Here is a 17,820-nt window from a genome sequence, read left to right as displayed (position 1 = left end):
ATATTATTCAGTGTAATCATCATCTGCTACTGACGCTTACCACAAACAAACTTTATGTGCCGAGGATTCCGCGTTTCAAACAGTCGGTTGATTTATCGTTTTTCACAAACGTTACTCAAGCCAACTGCGTTGAATATTAGTTCAGTGGAATGTCAAGGCAAACGGAAAATCACAGCTGTTCCTGGGTTCAAAAATTGTCAGTTGGTGATATTGTCTGCTCTCGAATTTATCTTCCATTTTTAAAATTAAGTTCTTCATCAGGGAGGTGATTCTAGCAAAGGATAGTGCTGCTTTTCGGATCCGAGATGTGTTGTGTTGTGTGCATGTATAATCAGTTCTGCGAACACTAAGTAAGACCGTTGGATCAGTGTGGGATTGCATACTGGTGTCCATCGAGTATACTCAGAAGCACACAAAGCGGTCGAATCCAAACAGAGGCTATCGACTCCCACTCGTATATCTGCCTTATGTTCCTAAGCTCGAAGTGGACATCGGACGTTTGCAAACTAAAAGCATACCTACTTGTTCGTATGCGTAAGGTCTGTGGTTAGTAAACCGTCCATTCCCTGGTTCCCAGATCCTCGGACTTACGCTTACTCATACTTTCACTGAGACCTGAGTTTGTCACTGACAGTCGGAACCGAAACCGCTTTCCTAACAAGTCAACCGTATCGCACCAAAAGATAGGATAGCCCGTTTAACCAGAGTTGGTAATTATGGTGCAACATTTTCTAAATCGAAGGGTAGTGTGAGATTCTAGAGAGGGTGACCAATGCAAAATGTACTGATTTCGATTGATTCCTCTTCGTACAGGACAACCACTAGATCGACCAAACCTCGTTTCTCAAGCGAAGGGTATCCTCTGGATTGGATTACGTCTTCATGACAATGTGCAACTTGATGACGTTCCTCAATGTGTTCAAGTTTTAGTTTCACTATTTAATGATATCATAGCTTTATCGAACTTGTTTGATCTGCGCCAGCTTAACCCGCCAAAACCTGAGTGCATGCATTTGCACCATCCGCGTGGTAGTGCTTTCTGCTGAAATGGTAGTTCTGGTCGATTTGGTCCGCTCCGTCCCTATTTTTCCTATCCAAGCGCATAACCATTGTCTGCCTGCGCAAACGACGAACTATTACGAACGACATTTTATTCGTTTATTCGCTTTTGTTGTCCTCTTATGACACTGAAGAAATAACGCGGTTTGATGTTTAGTGTTTAGTGGCGGTTATTTCGCCAGCGCGGCTCATTTGGGTAAACACGGTCCACCAAAACAAAGCAAGGTTGACGGCGCAAGTAATTCCTCAGTGCTGGTATGCGAATAAGGCTGTGTTGAAGATCATTATGATTCCGTCTGACTATTTCAACAAAACAGGTGTGATGAAGAGCGCAGCTTTGTTCTGAGTGAAACTCCCTGTCGATCGATACTGTTGGCGCAGTGGGCTATATACGTATGTCTTCCTCATCCTCAGCATTTGCCACAAACTTATATGACCCTCGCATTGTTGATGTACACATCAAAGTGGACTGCAAGTTCCAGCTGGGCATTCGACACATGTGATCGCTTAACCATCTGAGCACCCCACTGAGAGCCGCCCGTTACTCTCATTTCTGATAACTTGTACCTTCAAAATGTAGGCGTTTAAGCTTACCAACTTATTTCCATGAGATACTTCAAAATATGCACCAGTGGGCATCGAATGCACTTACTGTGAGTATTCCAGTGGACAAGTGACCTTATTATGTAAGCACCTGACCTTGGGAGGGAATTTTTGAAATGATGGATACTTGATTACGGCGCTCAAGCTGTATACCTTCACTTCAGTAATGGAGCTAGCCAAGGTGGATTTCGGAACCCAGCTTTTACCATTGGGTGATATTTTCACACTTACATCACACCTGTTATGAGCCAGCAGGAAAACTTGATGCAAGCACCATGACCAGAAAACGTACGACAGCCGGATTTGGAAAAGTTGTTCGGACCACGTGATGGATACGCTTTGGTGTGTTTCCACTGGAAAGCACAAGCTGTCTGACAGGTTCATAGATGGCCTTCTATGAAACATTCGAATGAAGTAACTATCGGTTCACGTCCTAATAGGGATTTGCAGCTCTCTTTAGTGTGCATACCAACGGTGAACTTCGTATGTGAATACTAGACTCCCGTAGTAGACTGGGCAGAAACCCATTCGTGCCAGAGGTGTGTAGGCTCCACCAGGAGCTCAAGATATCCCAGTGGCTACGACACGAAAGTTTAAACCCAATCTCGGCATCTCGATTGCTCCTGTCTAGCCTTGAGAAACATCAGCAACATCAGCCCTCATGCCTCCTTCTGGTGGCCTGGCAGCTATACATCTGAAGTGTGTTTCAGTTGGACGGTTACTTTTACTTTATTAGGTCTCACCAGTTTCTCTTATGAAGTAACGATCTGTGTGCTACTACTAGGTGGCAGGATTTTAGATTATCTCGAACCTGATCAGCCATAGTACAAGCAAAGCAGTAATAATGTCCTTATGAAGCAAACAACTCAGCGTGCTCACAGCTGTGCATCCGAGGTAAATTCCTTCGAATGTGTCTTTTTGAACAGGCTACGAACTGATGCTTGGAAACCATCCTTAGGACCTGCTGATATGCATTTTGGATGCCACAAGTGACGCAAATTAGGATAATGAAAAGCAGCAGCGTACAAGTGGATGGTCGGAGTCCATGCTGTTATTCCAGATCGAGTGACATACGACGATCGACCCTCGCGACCGGTAACTGACGGCTATGTGGTCTATTTAGATTCATAGATAATTTGTTTGTAGGTACAAAGTTGTCAAGCGATTTCCGCTGTCACGGAAATCTGTACTGCAAAGGAACAGTCTGTCATTGCCACATCTGAAGTAAGCGATCACCGTTATCCGTGCGTCTCGTATCCAATCCAATATGACCACCCAATCGTGCCTCAGCATCGCTTAGTCTACCTTCTTTGGCGTTCGTGACACCAGCAACCACCGTAGAAGGGAGCCTAGATAGTCATTAAAACTGTCTGTGGCAGATTCAGAGCTACAGTCTGGTGGAGCGTAAGCAGACGCAACAAACGGGATACTATGAACCTCACTTTCTCTATATTCTCTCAAAGACGTCAAACGTGGTAGAGGCGACTATCAGTGGGTGTCCAATCAAGTAAAGACGCTTCCGCTCGATCGCTCAGCGCATCCGGTTGCAGTGGCCTCTGCATCACCAGAGTTGCGCAGCCGGAAGCTGGGAGAGAGCCAGAAGGCAATTAGTTCAACCACAGTACTTGCGTCCTGTATCCTTGTTTCTGACAGACAACGTACATTAGTGCAGAGGGGATCCAGCGTACGAGAAAGAGCCACCTGTTGTCCTACTTGCTTCAGTGTGCCAACATTAAAGGCGGCTAAGTAGACAGGCTTTCGGTGTTTGCAAACGGAATTCAAAGTGTTAAGGTTGTTACTGAAACTTGTAGCTGATTGTGATGCATGGCGAGCAAAACGGTCGGTCTTAGTGTTGAGACCTGAGGAGAGAGTATTCAAATTCGGGTGGGGTAAGGTAGAAATGTAAGCAGGGGACGTCAGTGGTAGCCGCCCTGCTGTATGCAGCAAGTAAGGCTGATGGCACCACGCGACGGTCGATGTGGCATTAGTATATTTGTATGTTTGCAGTTCATGGTTGTACGTGAGCTGGAATACTACCAGGACGCCCATACCTAGACAGAAGGACGATTAGGGTCTTCAACCAAAACCGTTGACTCAAAAGCCTGACCACAGTGCAGCGGTGTTTGGCGGGAAATGCGAGCTCATTGCAATTATTTTTTAGCAAGTTACTACACATGCATGTTCGCATGCCAGAGGACCATCTGAATCTCAGCTTTTTCCCAGCCGTGGGTCGAGTGGAAGCGACAAGGGTTGGACAGTCTGGCGACGATGCATGGACGCACTACCCATTAAACTTAATCGGATTCACAACTGTCGATTCTCTGAATGGATATGCTGGCACTCAGCTCCTCAATGGTTATTGAAACTGGCAGACATAGTTCAATCACGCAGTCACTGGCGATCTTGCATCAAAGCTAACCTCTTCAATGCGCAGTTCCTCGTTTCCTCGGAGTAGTATACAATGCGAACTAACTGATTCGGCCGTCCCCTCCAATTCCTAGCTATTCTTCCTCACTCTACCATTTCCATGTAACCTAAACTGTAACATCTGAAACCAACATACCTCCGGTACACTGTTTAGGGTTGACATCACCACCTCTTTCACCTCTTTCATTTGGAATATTCCAACCTATTCAGTGTGTTCGATAGTGCTCCGGACTCCGTTCTCTTCTACACTATTGAAAAAAATTCTGTTCTATTTCTAAGGGCAAATTTCCACCATAATTTATGAGTTTTTTAAGATATATTCTTCCTCTGTATATTTAGTTCAAAGCCTCCTCTGAGCTCCGGAATTCTGTTGAGTTTCGCACTCGTCATGCTGCTCCGCTGCATGTTACTTTGCCATTCTGTAAAGTATCATTTCAGGAACGGTTGTAAACTGAGACGCCTAGTACTTGTCCATCTAGCTCCTTTCAGTTGATTGCTAAGGCAGAGTTGCGTGGCGTCACTGAATTGCTAATATCTTGAATATTCTTATACCATTCCTATTTAACAGGCATCTCAGCCCCTGTCCCCCAGCTAGCGGGAGAGCGAACGACTGAACTAGAAGAGTGCCTTCCTTCACTCGGAGGATCACCTACTGCCAAGGATAGGCAATTGTTTAAACGCCCTGAAGTGCCGGTGGCTCAGACTACCTCTTCCTCGAAGCCCACGCAAGCAAGAAAAAGCCAATCGGTCTTGAACCAAGTAAATGATGTAAGTTAATCATGGGTTTTCCTGGGTGTAATGCAGCAGATTCTCCTAAAAAAGCACCCATGAGGTCAGTCATTATTTTTCCTCCCTGTCAGGCTTCCTGTACATGGAGTCAAAGTGGAAGTATGCGCACCAAGCTTGTTTGCTCATTCCTGAACTTCCTCGATCTTGTTCGGTTTGTTTGGCCCTCTGATGTGGAGTGGCAATGTTAGCATTCAAGACGTACGAAGTCTTACGCCCAGTTTGCTTCGGATAAGTAACTTGTGAGTCAAACAACCGCAGATGCATTCGCAAGTGCTTTGGTTTTATTCATGATCAAGTAGAGCAAACTCGTCCAGGGTATATTTCCCTCACAGCAAAAAGTCTCTGTTCACTGTCGTCAAACTGCTCTGTCTAAAGAATAATACGTGAATATGCGTACGTTGCTGTCGATTCATGGGGCTACCTTCGGTCAAGTTCGGTTCGCTAACTTCATTTGAGATGACTTCGCTATTGCTGTCTGTTAACGCTCTGAAAGTCCTTTTGTTTCCCCGTTGCAGTTGGAGACGCAGCTTCCGTCACAATATCCTGAAAGCATGGATGTCCCTTTGCTTAATCAGGATCATGGTATCCGGTATGTTTCTACTTTCGCTTATTCGTTATTTTTATCCGTACTGTCTTTTTAAAAGCCATTCCTCAATGGTTATTGAAACTGGCAGACATAGTTCAATCACGCAGTCACTGGCGATCTTGCATCAAAGCTAACCTCTTCAATGCGCAGTTCCTCGTTTCCTCGGAGTAGTATACAATGCGAACTAACTGATTCGGCCGTCCCCTCCAATTCCTAGCTATTCTTCCGCACTCTACCATTTCCATGTAACCGAAACTGTAACATCTGAAACCAACATACCTCCGGTACACTGTTTAGGGTTGACAAACTGAGCCGTACTTTAGTCTCTACTGCAGCCTTCCCAGTTTCCAATCCCTCAGACGACGTCTTACTTCACACTCGGTCTCTCGAGGACAGGTCCTTCGGGCTCCGATTCTGTCCAGACGACTAAAAATACAGTGGCAGGTTTCGTCGGAGTCTTAAACCGCTCTCACTATTCCTAGTCTCCGGCTTTCCTCCAGTCTGGTAGTTGATTCTCCAACGTCGACTGGTAGAGCTTGAAGTAACTCAGTAGTTGAGATATGTGAACTTACTGCCTGGAATGTCGGTGGTTCGAACCCAACCCCGGCATCTCGACTGATCCTGTCTAAACTTGGGTAACACGGCAGTATTTCAGCTCCCATGTCTCCTTCTGGTGGCATGACAGCTACTTAGCGGAAGCGTGTTACAGTTGAACGATTTGCTAGTTTAGCAGCAGTAGTTGTAAAAAAAAACATTATTCAGCTGTAACACCTTTTCAGCGCCTAGCTGCCAAAGGAAGCACGAGGGCTGAGATATTGCCAGGTTGCCGAGGCCTGGACAGGGGAAGTTAAGATGGAGAGGTCGGCTTCGAATTTCGCACCCTCCTGTCAGTAAATTCGCGCTACAACTACTGGGCTATTCGCCCCCTGAACTGATGTTTGTCTTTGATTCGCTCTTCAGGTGTAGGTTTCAAGTTGCGTTAACGACGGGGAAAACATTCCTTTTGAGCAAGTGCCTCTTGTGCATTTCTTGGTGTTGTATTTTGTCTTTCGCCATCTTGTTCTGCGGGTAGGATGTCTTTACATTCCTCGTATTCCAAGGTCCATCTAAGCGAACGTGGACCAGACCTCGGGATCGCGGTGGAATGCGTTTCTTGCACTTTATTGGTGCGTGTAATTAATGTATGGCTTGCCTCGGTGACAACTCTGTAGGTCAAAGTGGTCGAATCAACTAATGTATCTTTGGATTCCTATACAGAAGACGGGCACTCACTGTTCAACAACAAAACGGCACTTCTGTTTGTGGATGGGTCTATAGGGGGAACCTGGGGATCCGTCAGCATGGCGTTGTTCAGAAACTTCTCTGGTGTGTTCTTAATGATACTGAGATATTCTTGCATAGCAGTACCGCGGTCCCCTACAGTTTCAGTGACATCTGTTTCCATCTCTTCTCTGTAACTTATGCATCGAACTGTGATAAAATCCGATTTCGGTTTGTGTCACCGGACACTTCCGCACACCTTGTATAAACCATACGACGCACCAATCAAGCTGAAATGCATAAGCACGTTTTACGATAGCTTTAAGACAGTGTTGGCATTTCGAAGTGTTGTACTTTCTCACTGAACCTGAGGAAGACTTATAAAGTCTCACCTCTTTCATTTGGAATATTCCAACCTATTCAGTGTGTTCGATGGTGCTCCGGACTCCGTTCTCTTCTACACTATTGTTGAAAAAAATTCTGTTCTATTTCTAAGGGCAAATTTCCACCATAATTTATGAGTTTTTTAAGATATTCTTCCTCTGTATATTTAGTTCAAAGCCTCCTCTGAGCTCCGGAATTCTGTTCAGTTTCGCACTCGTCATGCTGCTCCGCTGCATGTTACTTTGCCATTCTGTAAAGTATCATTTCAGGAACGGTTGTAAACTGAGACGCCTAGTACTTGTCCATCTAGCTCCTTTCAGTTGATTGCTAAGGCAGAGTTGCGTGGCGTCACTGAATTGCTAATATCTTGAATATTCTTATACCATTCCTATTTAACAGGCATCTCAGCCCCTGTCCCCCAGCTAGCGGGAGAGCGAACGACTGAACTAGAAGAGTGCCTTCCTTCACTCGGAGGATCACCTACTGCCAAGGATAGGCAATTGTTTAAACGCCCTGAAGTGCCGGTGGCTCAGACTACCTCTTCCTCGAAGCCCACGCAAGCAAGAAAAAGCCAATCGGTCTTGAACCAAGTAAATGATGTAAGTTAATCATGGGTTTTCCTGGGTGTAATGCAGCAGATTCTCCTAAAAAAGCACCCATGAGGTCAGTCATTATTTTTCCTCCCTGTCAGGCTTCCTGTACATGGAGTCAAAGTGGAAGTATGCGCACCAAGCTTGTTTGCTCATTCCTGAACTTCCTCGATCTTGTTCGGTTTGTTTGGCCCTCTGATGTGGAGTGGCAATGTTAGCATTCAAGACGTACGAAGTCTTACGCCCAGTTTGCTTCGGATAAGTAACTTGTGAGTCAAACAACCGCAGATGCATTCGCAAGTGCTTTGGTTTTATTCATGATCAAGTAGAGCAAACTCGTCCAGGGTATATTTCCCTCACAGCAAAAAGTCTCTGTTCACTGTCGTCAAACTGCTCTGTCTAAAGAATAATACGTGAATATGCGTACGTTGCTGTCGATTCATGGGGCTACCTTCGGTCAAGTTCGGTTCGCTAACTTCATTTGAGATGACTTCGCTATTGCTGTCTGTTAACGCTCTGAAAGTCCTTTTGTTTCCCCGTTGCAGTTGGAGACGCAGCTTCCGTCACAATATCCTGAAAGCATGGATGTCCCTTTGCTTAATCAGGATCATGGTATCCGGTATGTTTCTACTTTCGCTTATTCGTTATTTTTATCCGTACTGTCTTTTTAAAAGCCATTCTTTTTGTTGATGTGAATTCTTACGCATCTCCGCAACAGCTTTAAGAGATTTAGTCCTGTATGGAGAGTTACTGTATTCCGAGAAGCACTGTGTAGCTATTTCATCCCTATCAAAGACCATCAGCAATGGGAATCTTACGAATCTCCAGAGCGATTCGAACCTGCGACCTCCTGGCCTACAGCTGAAGACTACACCGTTCGGTCGCGAGCGGCTGACCAGCAGTGTGATCACTTTTCTGTTAGACAGGCAATAGCTCCACGTATCCCTCGATCTCAGAATACGCGTCACATGGTCATCTGGTTCGCTTTTCTAGTGCGATCTTATCTCACTGCTTATTAGCCGGTTGGTGCTGAACGGTTTAGCCTTCAACCACTAGCAGAGGATCTGGGTTCGAGTCTCCTCCTAGGTTTGTGAGAGGCGCACTTCTGATTCTGCTTTTCCTGCTTTCTACCTCGATCCGCTGGGTCAGCGTAGTCAAATTCAGCTCGGAAAAGGGCCTTTCACTGGGTTAAAAGCTTCATTTTGTGACGTGCATTAGCGCCTGACCATAAGTACGCCAGGGAGCAATAGACCAAAGGGTGGTATAGTGACGTCACCAGTCATCTACCCATAGCGTTCCTCACCAAGCAGCATTCGGCCTTCCATTGTGGGCTCGGTAACGGATAGCGCTGTAATGAATACTGGATAATAAGACCTAAAACGATATTTCCTGATGCTGAACTTCACGTCCTAGCGAGGAAGACGTGACAGATAAGGTTTAACTACAGGTGGCAAATCTCTTGAAAGTTCAGGTGTGCCTTCCGAAACACTTCCCACATTAATACGCATTTTCGGTATGTGGCTTCGAAAAATTCCATAGACAGGGATTACCGTTAGACTGATACCAGTATTATATGACTCATAGTATTGCTAATTTGCGCATTAGCCGCCGCAACTTTGTAATGATAGGTACCACAGACGCGCGTGGTGCAGCATTGGGATTTCCCCCTGGTCCACGACTCCTTGACCCAAAGGTGGGCAAATTATAACGCACAAAATTGTAAAAACAACATCAATGTGACGTTTACTGTATACATGTTACCCACGTTTATTCTATGGCCCCACTGTATTCAGTCCACTCTGCAACCAACAGTACTTACGAGATGAAGAGCCAGGGCTGCACACTGTTCACTCGTTAGTTACTTTTTGTTCCATTTGTACCCTAAATCAACCGGGATTAATCAGTATGTCAAATTCTCCAGCGTTGTTCCCCTACAATGTTAGCGCTTTTAAATTGAATACCTGGCTCAAGCTGTGCTCGACAGAAAATCCGCAAACTGGACTACAACTTCTGGAAGAGTCTCATATAGTAGTGATCCTAGCAAGTTCCTTCATGGGCATATGCATCTACCGAATGGAAAATTACTGATTTTGCCTTGTGGAAGTGACACTGTTGCTGAACGGCTTCCTGGGTCCGCTAGTAGTGCCACAAAACTGGCCGTGTTCTTCTGGCGTAATCCATAATTATCCAATTCCCCATTCGTAGACAACCAAAAGCCCGTTTGGACACATTGGCCAACCCCACAGGCATCCATATGAGTCTATGAGCATTTCCTCGGTTGACTCGAGTAGCATAGTGGTCGAGAATTCGGTCACCATAAGTCCTGGGTTAATTCAGTAATCCGTTTCTTCCATGCTTCCCATCTTGCTTACTTCCTGACCTCTGTACTTACCCACCTACCTACTTTAAACTATCGATCTCCTGGGGTAGAATTAGCCCAGCTTTAGGAACGTCTCTGATTGAGGCTGCCAGTGGGCGGTGATTGCCCGCTAGACCTGTACAACCGTAGTTAGTCATCCAAGCACCTATATTGCACCGGCTTAGCACACAAGGACCGCCCTCACAACAGTTTGTCCTTGATCTCAGCATAACCTGACCAAGCTAGAAAAATCTCATGCCAGCCAGACCGGTAGTATATCGACTACTGGCTAGCTCCTAGTTTAGTCTCGACACTCACTCCCACGGTTTAATCCAACACCATTTAGTCAGTATTTTTCTCTGGACACTACCTGAATTTAGCAATTGAAGTGAATTCAAGCGACACTGAACATTGCATGATGTTGCTGTCTCACCTCACAGGGACTAATCTGAGCTGTGTGTGGTTCCACCAGCTATAGATGGTTCGATCTTGCAAAGCGGATTGCTGTATTGAATAACGTTCCTCCTCAAACACGAATTGGCTCGTTTTTCCCAGCATTACATGCCACAACTATTTCCCAACAGCGGACTTCTGTTATCATTTGTTCCCCGGTTTTTCATATGTACACTAGTCTGTGCTTTAGTTCATTTCTCATTCTGCTCTCTTTCTAGAGATGAAGAGCACCCGTCCAGTGAATCCCTTGTTAGCAAAGAAGACAAGGAGAATCGAGTTCCTTCGGTGGCTCAAGTTGCTTTGGGTTCCGAAGCACCAGGTAGTCGTTGCGAGGTGAAAGTCGTCGGTCCAGTGGAGCGCAACAAAGAAGCACGTCGTCACTTAACTGGCCATTCGTGCGCCAGTTGTAAAGAGGCAAGTAATCATTATGCTCAGTGACAGCGAGCAATTCTTCTTCAGCCAAGTCGTAATGCATCACCATCCTGACTTTTACCTGATTGTGATATAACAAGTGAAACCTCACTTTCCAGGTTGGTGCGCGACATAGTGTTACAGTCTAGGCATCCGGTGGGGCGAGATGGCCCAAGTGGTTAGAGCGCGAATTTACTGACCGGAGGGTCCGCGGTTCGAATCCCACCTCTGCCCCCCCCCACTTCCCCTGTCTAGGCTTGGGCAACCTGGCAGTATCCCAGCTCCCGTGCAACTTTCGGGTGGCATGGTAGCTAGGCACCGAAAGAGTGCTACAGCTGAAAGATCGATATCTAGGCACCCGCTGTGAAAACATGTAGCCAGCCAACATGTCCAAGTCAACAATCAGAAGAGAAAGTGGGATCATTTTCAGATGCATAATAATACAGCGGAATGCTTGAACAGTTGTTGCATTAGGGATACAATTGATCAAGTAGTCAGTACCAGAAATAGGGATACGAACGCTATACGAGAAGTATTACCTTCCGCGGAAAAACTGGCGTGAAAAAAACATTGTCCAACCTTTCAGCCGATGCTTCTCGAAAAAGCTGATTTTATTGGAGAACCTTACTGATCCGCAACATGCTCTCCGTAATTCCTTAGTTAGAGAAGTGGAATTTGAGACGTTTTCGCTGTTGTATTTGATGGGTTTCCTGCTGCCAGTCGTCAGAATCCGAAAATCCATGAATGGTTGCTATTTATAAGGGTGTAAATGTGATCAAATTAAGTATCTAAAATATCCGAGTTTTTCTGTACCTGCGAGGTTAACGCTGGACAGATGTTCATCCTTCTGCTGCACACTGAAATGCTCCAGAGACTCGAACGGTTTTCCAGGCGCATAATAAGTCATCAAGAAACGGGGAGATTGTTGCGTGTAAAGTTCCCCAAAGGTGGTGCAAACCTGCACCCTGTACCGACCTCTTCTGAAGGTCACCACGGAGACACCTTATAAGCAAGCTTGGTTTCAGCGATACGGCTTTGACTTTACACAGTCTCTTCATAGTCTAGTGACCCCTCGGATAAAGATAAACAGTGAAAATCTGCAAAGACAAAAACCCGACGACAAACGTTCTCGATAATGCTCCAGGTGGGGGTTGTTTCTAGGATGGAAATACCGATTCTGGGCAGAGGGTGGTGGTTCAAGCAATGATTGAAATTCGAGTCCTAACCGCTACCTGTGTACTCAGTAGGCAGGCTGACTGACTGGATGACTTGTTTTGTGGCACTACAGTTTATCGACTTGGTAACATCACTATCCATCCACTCCGGTTTGTTTGTTTGCACGTCCAGAAAGCCTGTGATCGATCGATGTCGTGGATGAGGATCGTTTTTACTGTAAAATTTTGAGAGCTTTACGAATGAAAATGCCGATCATTGGAGGATAAAAATAGTGTACGCTGTCGAGAAGATAATGCCTCACTGATATCGGTGGTAATGAAGGGCCTCTTTCAGGCTTGATTCAATCAGGTCAAGATGCCCGCTTCTTACTTTGATCCAGAAATATAGGAAGAATGTGGCAGATTAAAAATGCTTTGCGGTACCACGGTGTTCTTCCAGATGATCTTTGCTTTCGGCTGAGGTGTTTTGGTTTGCTACCAGAACAGACTTCTGATCTGTGCGCTACCGTGCCATGAGTCATCACTCAATGGGTTGTCATCGGCTGCAAAAGCTGTTTGTGTTTATCATTGGGATTTACTGTCTTGCAACCATATGAATTTGGTTTGGGAAAGGCATAAAAAGAGAAAGCGGGAGGAGGACTAATGCTCTTTTATCACAAACATCCCTGCGTGCTTACTATAATAGGCTTTCGGGAGCTCAAATGTTACAAGGGAAGCTTCATTACTGACAGATTTCAGTTGGTATCCAATATAGTGCTTGGTTACCTCGTTACCTTAGAATAATTGTGATCCACTTCTAAAGTACGGGAACACAGCTCAACCTTATCCCTAGGAGAGATGGTTGACTGTTCAAAACTGTCTGCAGTTGGACTTTTGATCCTTTGGTTATTCCTCCGTGCTTTGCATCTGAATCGTGGCCTTATGTTGCAATCTTCCAATTTCAGTATTATACTTCACTGGGCCTCTCCAGTCCTCAAGTGGCCAATCGGATTCACCGATGCTCTAAACATCGTGCTCTTCACGGCTCACCTCCATCCACACCTAAAGGATTTTGGGATATTTCTATACCTGATTCGGAATATCCTGTTAAATTCGAAGACTCGGGAAAGGAACAGATCAGGCGCTTAAGACGACGACACCCTCTCAATTTCCCTGACAAGTCGGGCCCTTCAACTGGTGCTGAACGAGTCCATCGGCCAGATGCCTGTTTACGGGATGCTGGCAATCAAGCCAGAAATCTTCAACGGTGACCGCTTTTTGGGCCTAAATTTTTAATGGACCTGCCACCTCATTCGTTTTTATTACTGTACCATTATTCTACGTTTCCCTTTCGTCACTGTATCTACAATAAACTGGACTTTTCACTTTGCTTCCAAGTAGTCATTGTTTCTGTGCATTTATCCTTCCATTGTCTGTGCACTCTTTAATTCAATCTTTGTTATATCACTACTCTGGATAGTTTTTGTCCGATTGCCCGATCCTATAGACCGTTCAGCTTTTTACGGTCCTCTAGTGCCAGGTTGCCATACATACATGTATGTTCTTACCAACGGCTGGGTACCTTGGCAGCAATTTCTGTAATTTCTGCAAGCAGCATGGCAACATGTTTCGCTCAAATATATTATTATCATTCGGGTTTACATGCTCTTGAAAACCCCACGTTTTCACGGTTTTGTTTACAAGCATCCAGTCTGCACGTGCATTCTAGGAGTGAATTGCAAGGGTTCAAGAAGAATTAGAGGCCCAAACTAAGAGATGCTGACTACTGGCTTATTACGTGCGCTCTGACTTATTTAATTTTTAAATCATTTGGTACATCCCCATCAATTTTGCGTTAGTTTCCTATTCTGCTAGTTTATTAGTCTAATCTGTTACTAGTCCACTAGTTCCACTTATCGTGCAATAAGTATCGGTGTTGCTGCTGCTTCAGTCTATTACATATACTTCTCGACGTCGTTTCGTAGTCGGGTGTGCTATCGGACGGATCTGATCCAAATAGTATCTCGACCGTGTTGTTACGTACGGTGTAAGTAATCCGAACTTATTTGTTAGGTCCTATTGTAGGTTTGTATGGGGGTGATTCTGTTGTTTGTGTAGTCTCTGTAAGGGAACTTGTTGGTCTGAGGAGCGTCGCTGGACTAAAAAAGTGTAGAAACAACTATATGTGATTGCAACTGAGGGCGTATCAGCAAGCGTTTTGCCTGTTGGGCTCATGGTTTTTTCTGATAACTCGCCCAGTTCAACTCTGCTGCTGTTTTCGAGTACTATGAATTGCGCTTTAGCCACCTTCAAAAGTTTAGACATTGATCAGGAACCGCTTCTCGCTTACTAGCTTCATTATGTCCGGGCATCTGTAACTAGGGGAGTACTCCACGAAATACCACACGTCGCTCTCAGCTATCTGTTCAACAGCTCAGTGCTGGAACATTTGCGAGGTCAAATTATGCGTTTCCGCGCCAAGAATTCTCTCTGTAGCCAGTTGGTAGTTGTACCGTGTCGACTCGATGTGGAATTAGCTACATTCATTCGTCTTAACTTTCCGCGGACCTTGGCGCATCCGCTTTCTGCTGCGTTGAGGATCAGTGGCGAACATCAGGTCAGCTGTGCAACAGGTCCGTACTAAAATATTTGGAGTGTCTAGGCGACAAGCCAGTCCATGTCTAACAACTGAGCCCGTACATTCGCTAGAGCTCCGACGGACGATAGAAGTCACACGGATGACGGCCGTCGACTACCGTCCTATCACGTTTTTCACCTTCAAATATGCTCATGTTAGAGTCTCAAGACCGGTGAAGACGCCCCGTTCTTAGGAATTAACCACTTTTGGGGATTGGGACACAGGAAGTATAACGGAATAGCTTGACATTCTATAATCTTTCCAATTTATGCGGAACATCTTCGACTGGATCTAAGATTTTGATAACCATCTTCGTTGTTGCAACTTCTGCATCCGTACGTCTCCTTACAGAATACCTGATATGGTGGTTGCGATTCAGTGCAACTAAATGACCGACTTCTAATCTGCGCTCCATTTTTAACGGCCAATTTTGCTTTCGTGGCCTTAACCTAAACCTCCCCGAATTTGGGTACTCTTTTGAAGTTGACCGTGATACTGTGGACATTAGGAATAATCAGTCGGGTGGTCAACTTTTGTCTTTCGCGCAACTAATATCGTATCTTCACTCTTTCTCCAACTTAGTCATTCCATTAGTTAAAAACCTAAACAGCATAAACACGACTATTGTCAGCTTTTCCTCGAAGAGTCCAGAGTAACTTGAGGACTGTGGTCCCATCCTTTAGAGTTTGACCGACCTATATTATTTGCCTGGTTTTGAGAAGGCATAAATGTAGTGAAAACATACGATCTACCTTGGTGTCTAATGAGTTCAACCGCTTAGGTCAGCCAAGTTGTGGGACTATCAAGCATTCCGTCCTTTATGTACGGACTGTAAAATAGCCAGCCTGACGTCAACTAGCCAGTGAACCTCATCTCTTCGCAAAACTTGTAAAAACTTCCAAAATAACATCCGTATTTCCTCAACGATGCTTTCTCAGTTGGTAAATGCTACACGCCTGAACAACGGTTGCACAATTCACAGACAAACTGAAGCTCAGGATTTCATTGTTCATATAATATTGGGCATTTGGTTCAGAACATGGTGTTGTGGAAAACCTTCAGTGCCAAACAGCCGTTGCTGGTTACGTTTGCCAAAATTCACGAAATGTAATTTAATCTACATTACTCGAACAATTCATGCTTTAGAGGACGTGATACTCTCCCGCGAAATCGTAAGAAGGTCCCCCATATTTTCACTCCTAGGTGATCGTGTGGAGAACTGTTTATCCGCCGATTTACCCAGATATTGTTTTCTACATATGTTCTGTCCATTTCCACAGCAAATTTTGCAATTCATGCTACGCACAACTTTCACAGTCCTTCGATGTAAACCGATCGGATCAAATCATCACTATTCTTTTTCTCGGTAAGTCGTTTCCCTTCATCACTTTGTTAAATGGTCTTTAATCATAGTTGGTACGCAACCCAGACCAAAGTAAAGGATTATTACTCTGTTTTGCAAGTCAAGCCTACAGCTTCCCAGGCCGAAATCAAGAATGCGTATTTGGAATTATCAAAGAAGGTGCGTTACTTGCTGCGTAACTTACAACCTATTAGTATCATCCGGATACCGCGGCTCCGAACAGCAATTCGAAATCTCGGTTTGTGGATCTAACTGAGGCTTACTCGGTTCTTGGCAAAATCGAGTCTCGGCAGGAATATGACGCCTATCGCAAGTTACTGGACCTTGGTCTTGTCGGTGATGGCTTCCGAATGTATTATCCCAAACCCAGTGGTGAACTTGATGCGGCTGCTTTAGAAGCCTATCAGGATGAAATGCGAAGGTATTACTCAGGTTTTTGGTTGGTATTCACTTTGAAAGTGAGAATCGTTTTCAACCCGTGGAGCATACATGGTCTAAGGCATAAACACTCGTTTTCTATGATTATTAACATCAAAACCGCTCATATAACGAGGCCTATTGAGGCCTTGCCTACATGCAGTTCTGAGTCAATTTGAAGTTCGATGAACTACACAATGCAGCTGGAAGACACATTAAGGGCACTAAAGCCAAGGTTATCGAGTTTTGAACATAGAAGTAAGCCTTTATTCACTTGATTCCTGCCGCCTTGGTGAACTGTACGTACCTATCCAACAGTTATGCAAAATATTGAACTCATGTCAATTTATCTGGCGGTCCTTGAATTCAAAGTTATAAAACTTCATTTTCACCTTAAACTTTTATCAGACTGCGATTTAGTAGTATACTACTACTGTTCTCTTAGTGAGCCCCTTTCACTCGCAAGTTACGCAGTGCATCTAATATACAACTGATACAAAATGTAAAAGTAATCATTAGCCACTGAGTGTGCAGGAATTCTCCTTGCGTGGCTACAGTCCAAAATATTTAGAACAACCCCATGCTTTCAGTTACGTAGCGCGAGTTTCGAAGTTTGGCTTTCTTGGCACCAAGGGGAAACCGAACATCCATCGTCTTTTGTGGTAAGCGTCGCACGCCCCCACGTTCTTCGCCTTTTTAACTGAGTTACTCGCACATTGTAAGTAGTATAAAAATCGAGATTGTAGGTTCAATGTGTTGACCCTGGCACCCATTGGAAAGAGCAAATGAGACTTACTTTGTGTTCGTGAACCTTACGCCGCGTCGCGACCGACAGCTGCAGCATCTGCGTCAGAATATTGGACTTCCTCTTGTTTCGAATTTCAGCGATAAGACTTGAAAGTGTGTGTTAAAATGCGCCGCTTATTTTAACCGTATTCAGCTTTGGGTTTACTACTCGGAACATAATTTAGCTCAAAATGGCGCATTCCTCTAAATTTCGTCTCATTTATCAGTTGATTCTGTAGGTGTCATATTTTTCGCACATCTTCCTTTCTAAATAATAATAATAAGTTTGGGAAACCCACTATTAAAAAACGGCTACCGATACATTTTCGCATGGAGCACTTCCTTCAACCGCTACTTAGGTTAGTCCCTAAGATTTTCACTTTGCAATTTGACACGTCGCTCTATTTCCATCCAGATACGTTCCCATTATAGCTTAACTATTTTGAGCATAACAAGATGTATTCGAAGGGTCAGTGTATTTGATAGAGCGATAATCAATAGCATATCTTATTTTCAACGTAATGTTTTCCCTTAGGAATTA

At 44.7% G+C, this 17,820-nt stretch overlaps 2 protein-coding genes across 2 annotated transcripts in view; one reads left to right on the top strand and one right to left on the bottom strand.

Moving 5' to 3' along the window:
* Positions 1 to 17,820, top strand: part of T265_08534 (hypothetical protein) — a gene marked incomplete at both ends in the record, with an annotated part of 53,482 nt that overhangs the window by 10,675 nt on the left and 24,987 nt on the right. The window contains 8 exons of the mRNA XM_009174363.1: positions 4,658 to 4,857; positions 4,950 to 4,977; positions 7,508 to 7,707; positions 8,244 to 8,317; positions 10,729 to 10,843; positions 13,041 to 13,342; positions 16,127 to 16,235; positions 16,271 to 16,534. Of these exons, the coding sequence (XP_009172627.1) occupies positions 4,658 to 4,857; positions 4,950 to 4,977; positions 7,508 to 7,707; positions 8,244 to 8,317; positions 10,729 to 10,843; positions 13,041 to 13,342; positions 16,127 to 16,235; positions 16,271 to 16,534 (1,292 nt within the window). The remainder of the gene's footprint in view (positions 1 to 4,657; positions 4,858 to 4,949; positions 4,978 to 7,507; positions 7,708 to 8,243; positions 8,318 to 10,728; positions 10,844 to 13,040; positions 13,343 to 16,126; positions 16,236 to 16,270; positions 16,535 to 17,820) is intronic.
* Positions 8,982 to 9,952, bottom strand: T265_08535 (hypothetical protein; the record flags this gene model as incomplete). Its single annotated transcript, XM_009174364.1, has 2 exons — positions 8,982 to 9,046; positions 9,784 to 9,952. The coding sequence occupies 2 exons, from the start codon at positions 9,950 to 9,952 to the stop codon at positions 8,982 to 8,984; spliced, it is 234 nt and encodes a 77-aa protein (XP_009172628.1).

Source organism: Opisthorchis viverrini (genome assembly GCF_000715545.1).
Source record: "Opisthorchis viverrini unplaced genomic scaffold opera_v5_223, whole genome shotgun sequence".
Classification (NCBI taxonomy): Eukaryota; Metazoa; Platyhelminthes; class Trematoda; order Opisthorchiida; family Opisthorchiidae; genus Opisthorchis; species Opisthorchis viverrini.
This window is presented reverse-complemented; position numbering and strand designations above follow the sequence as displayed.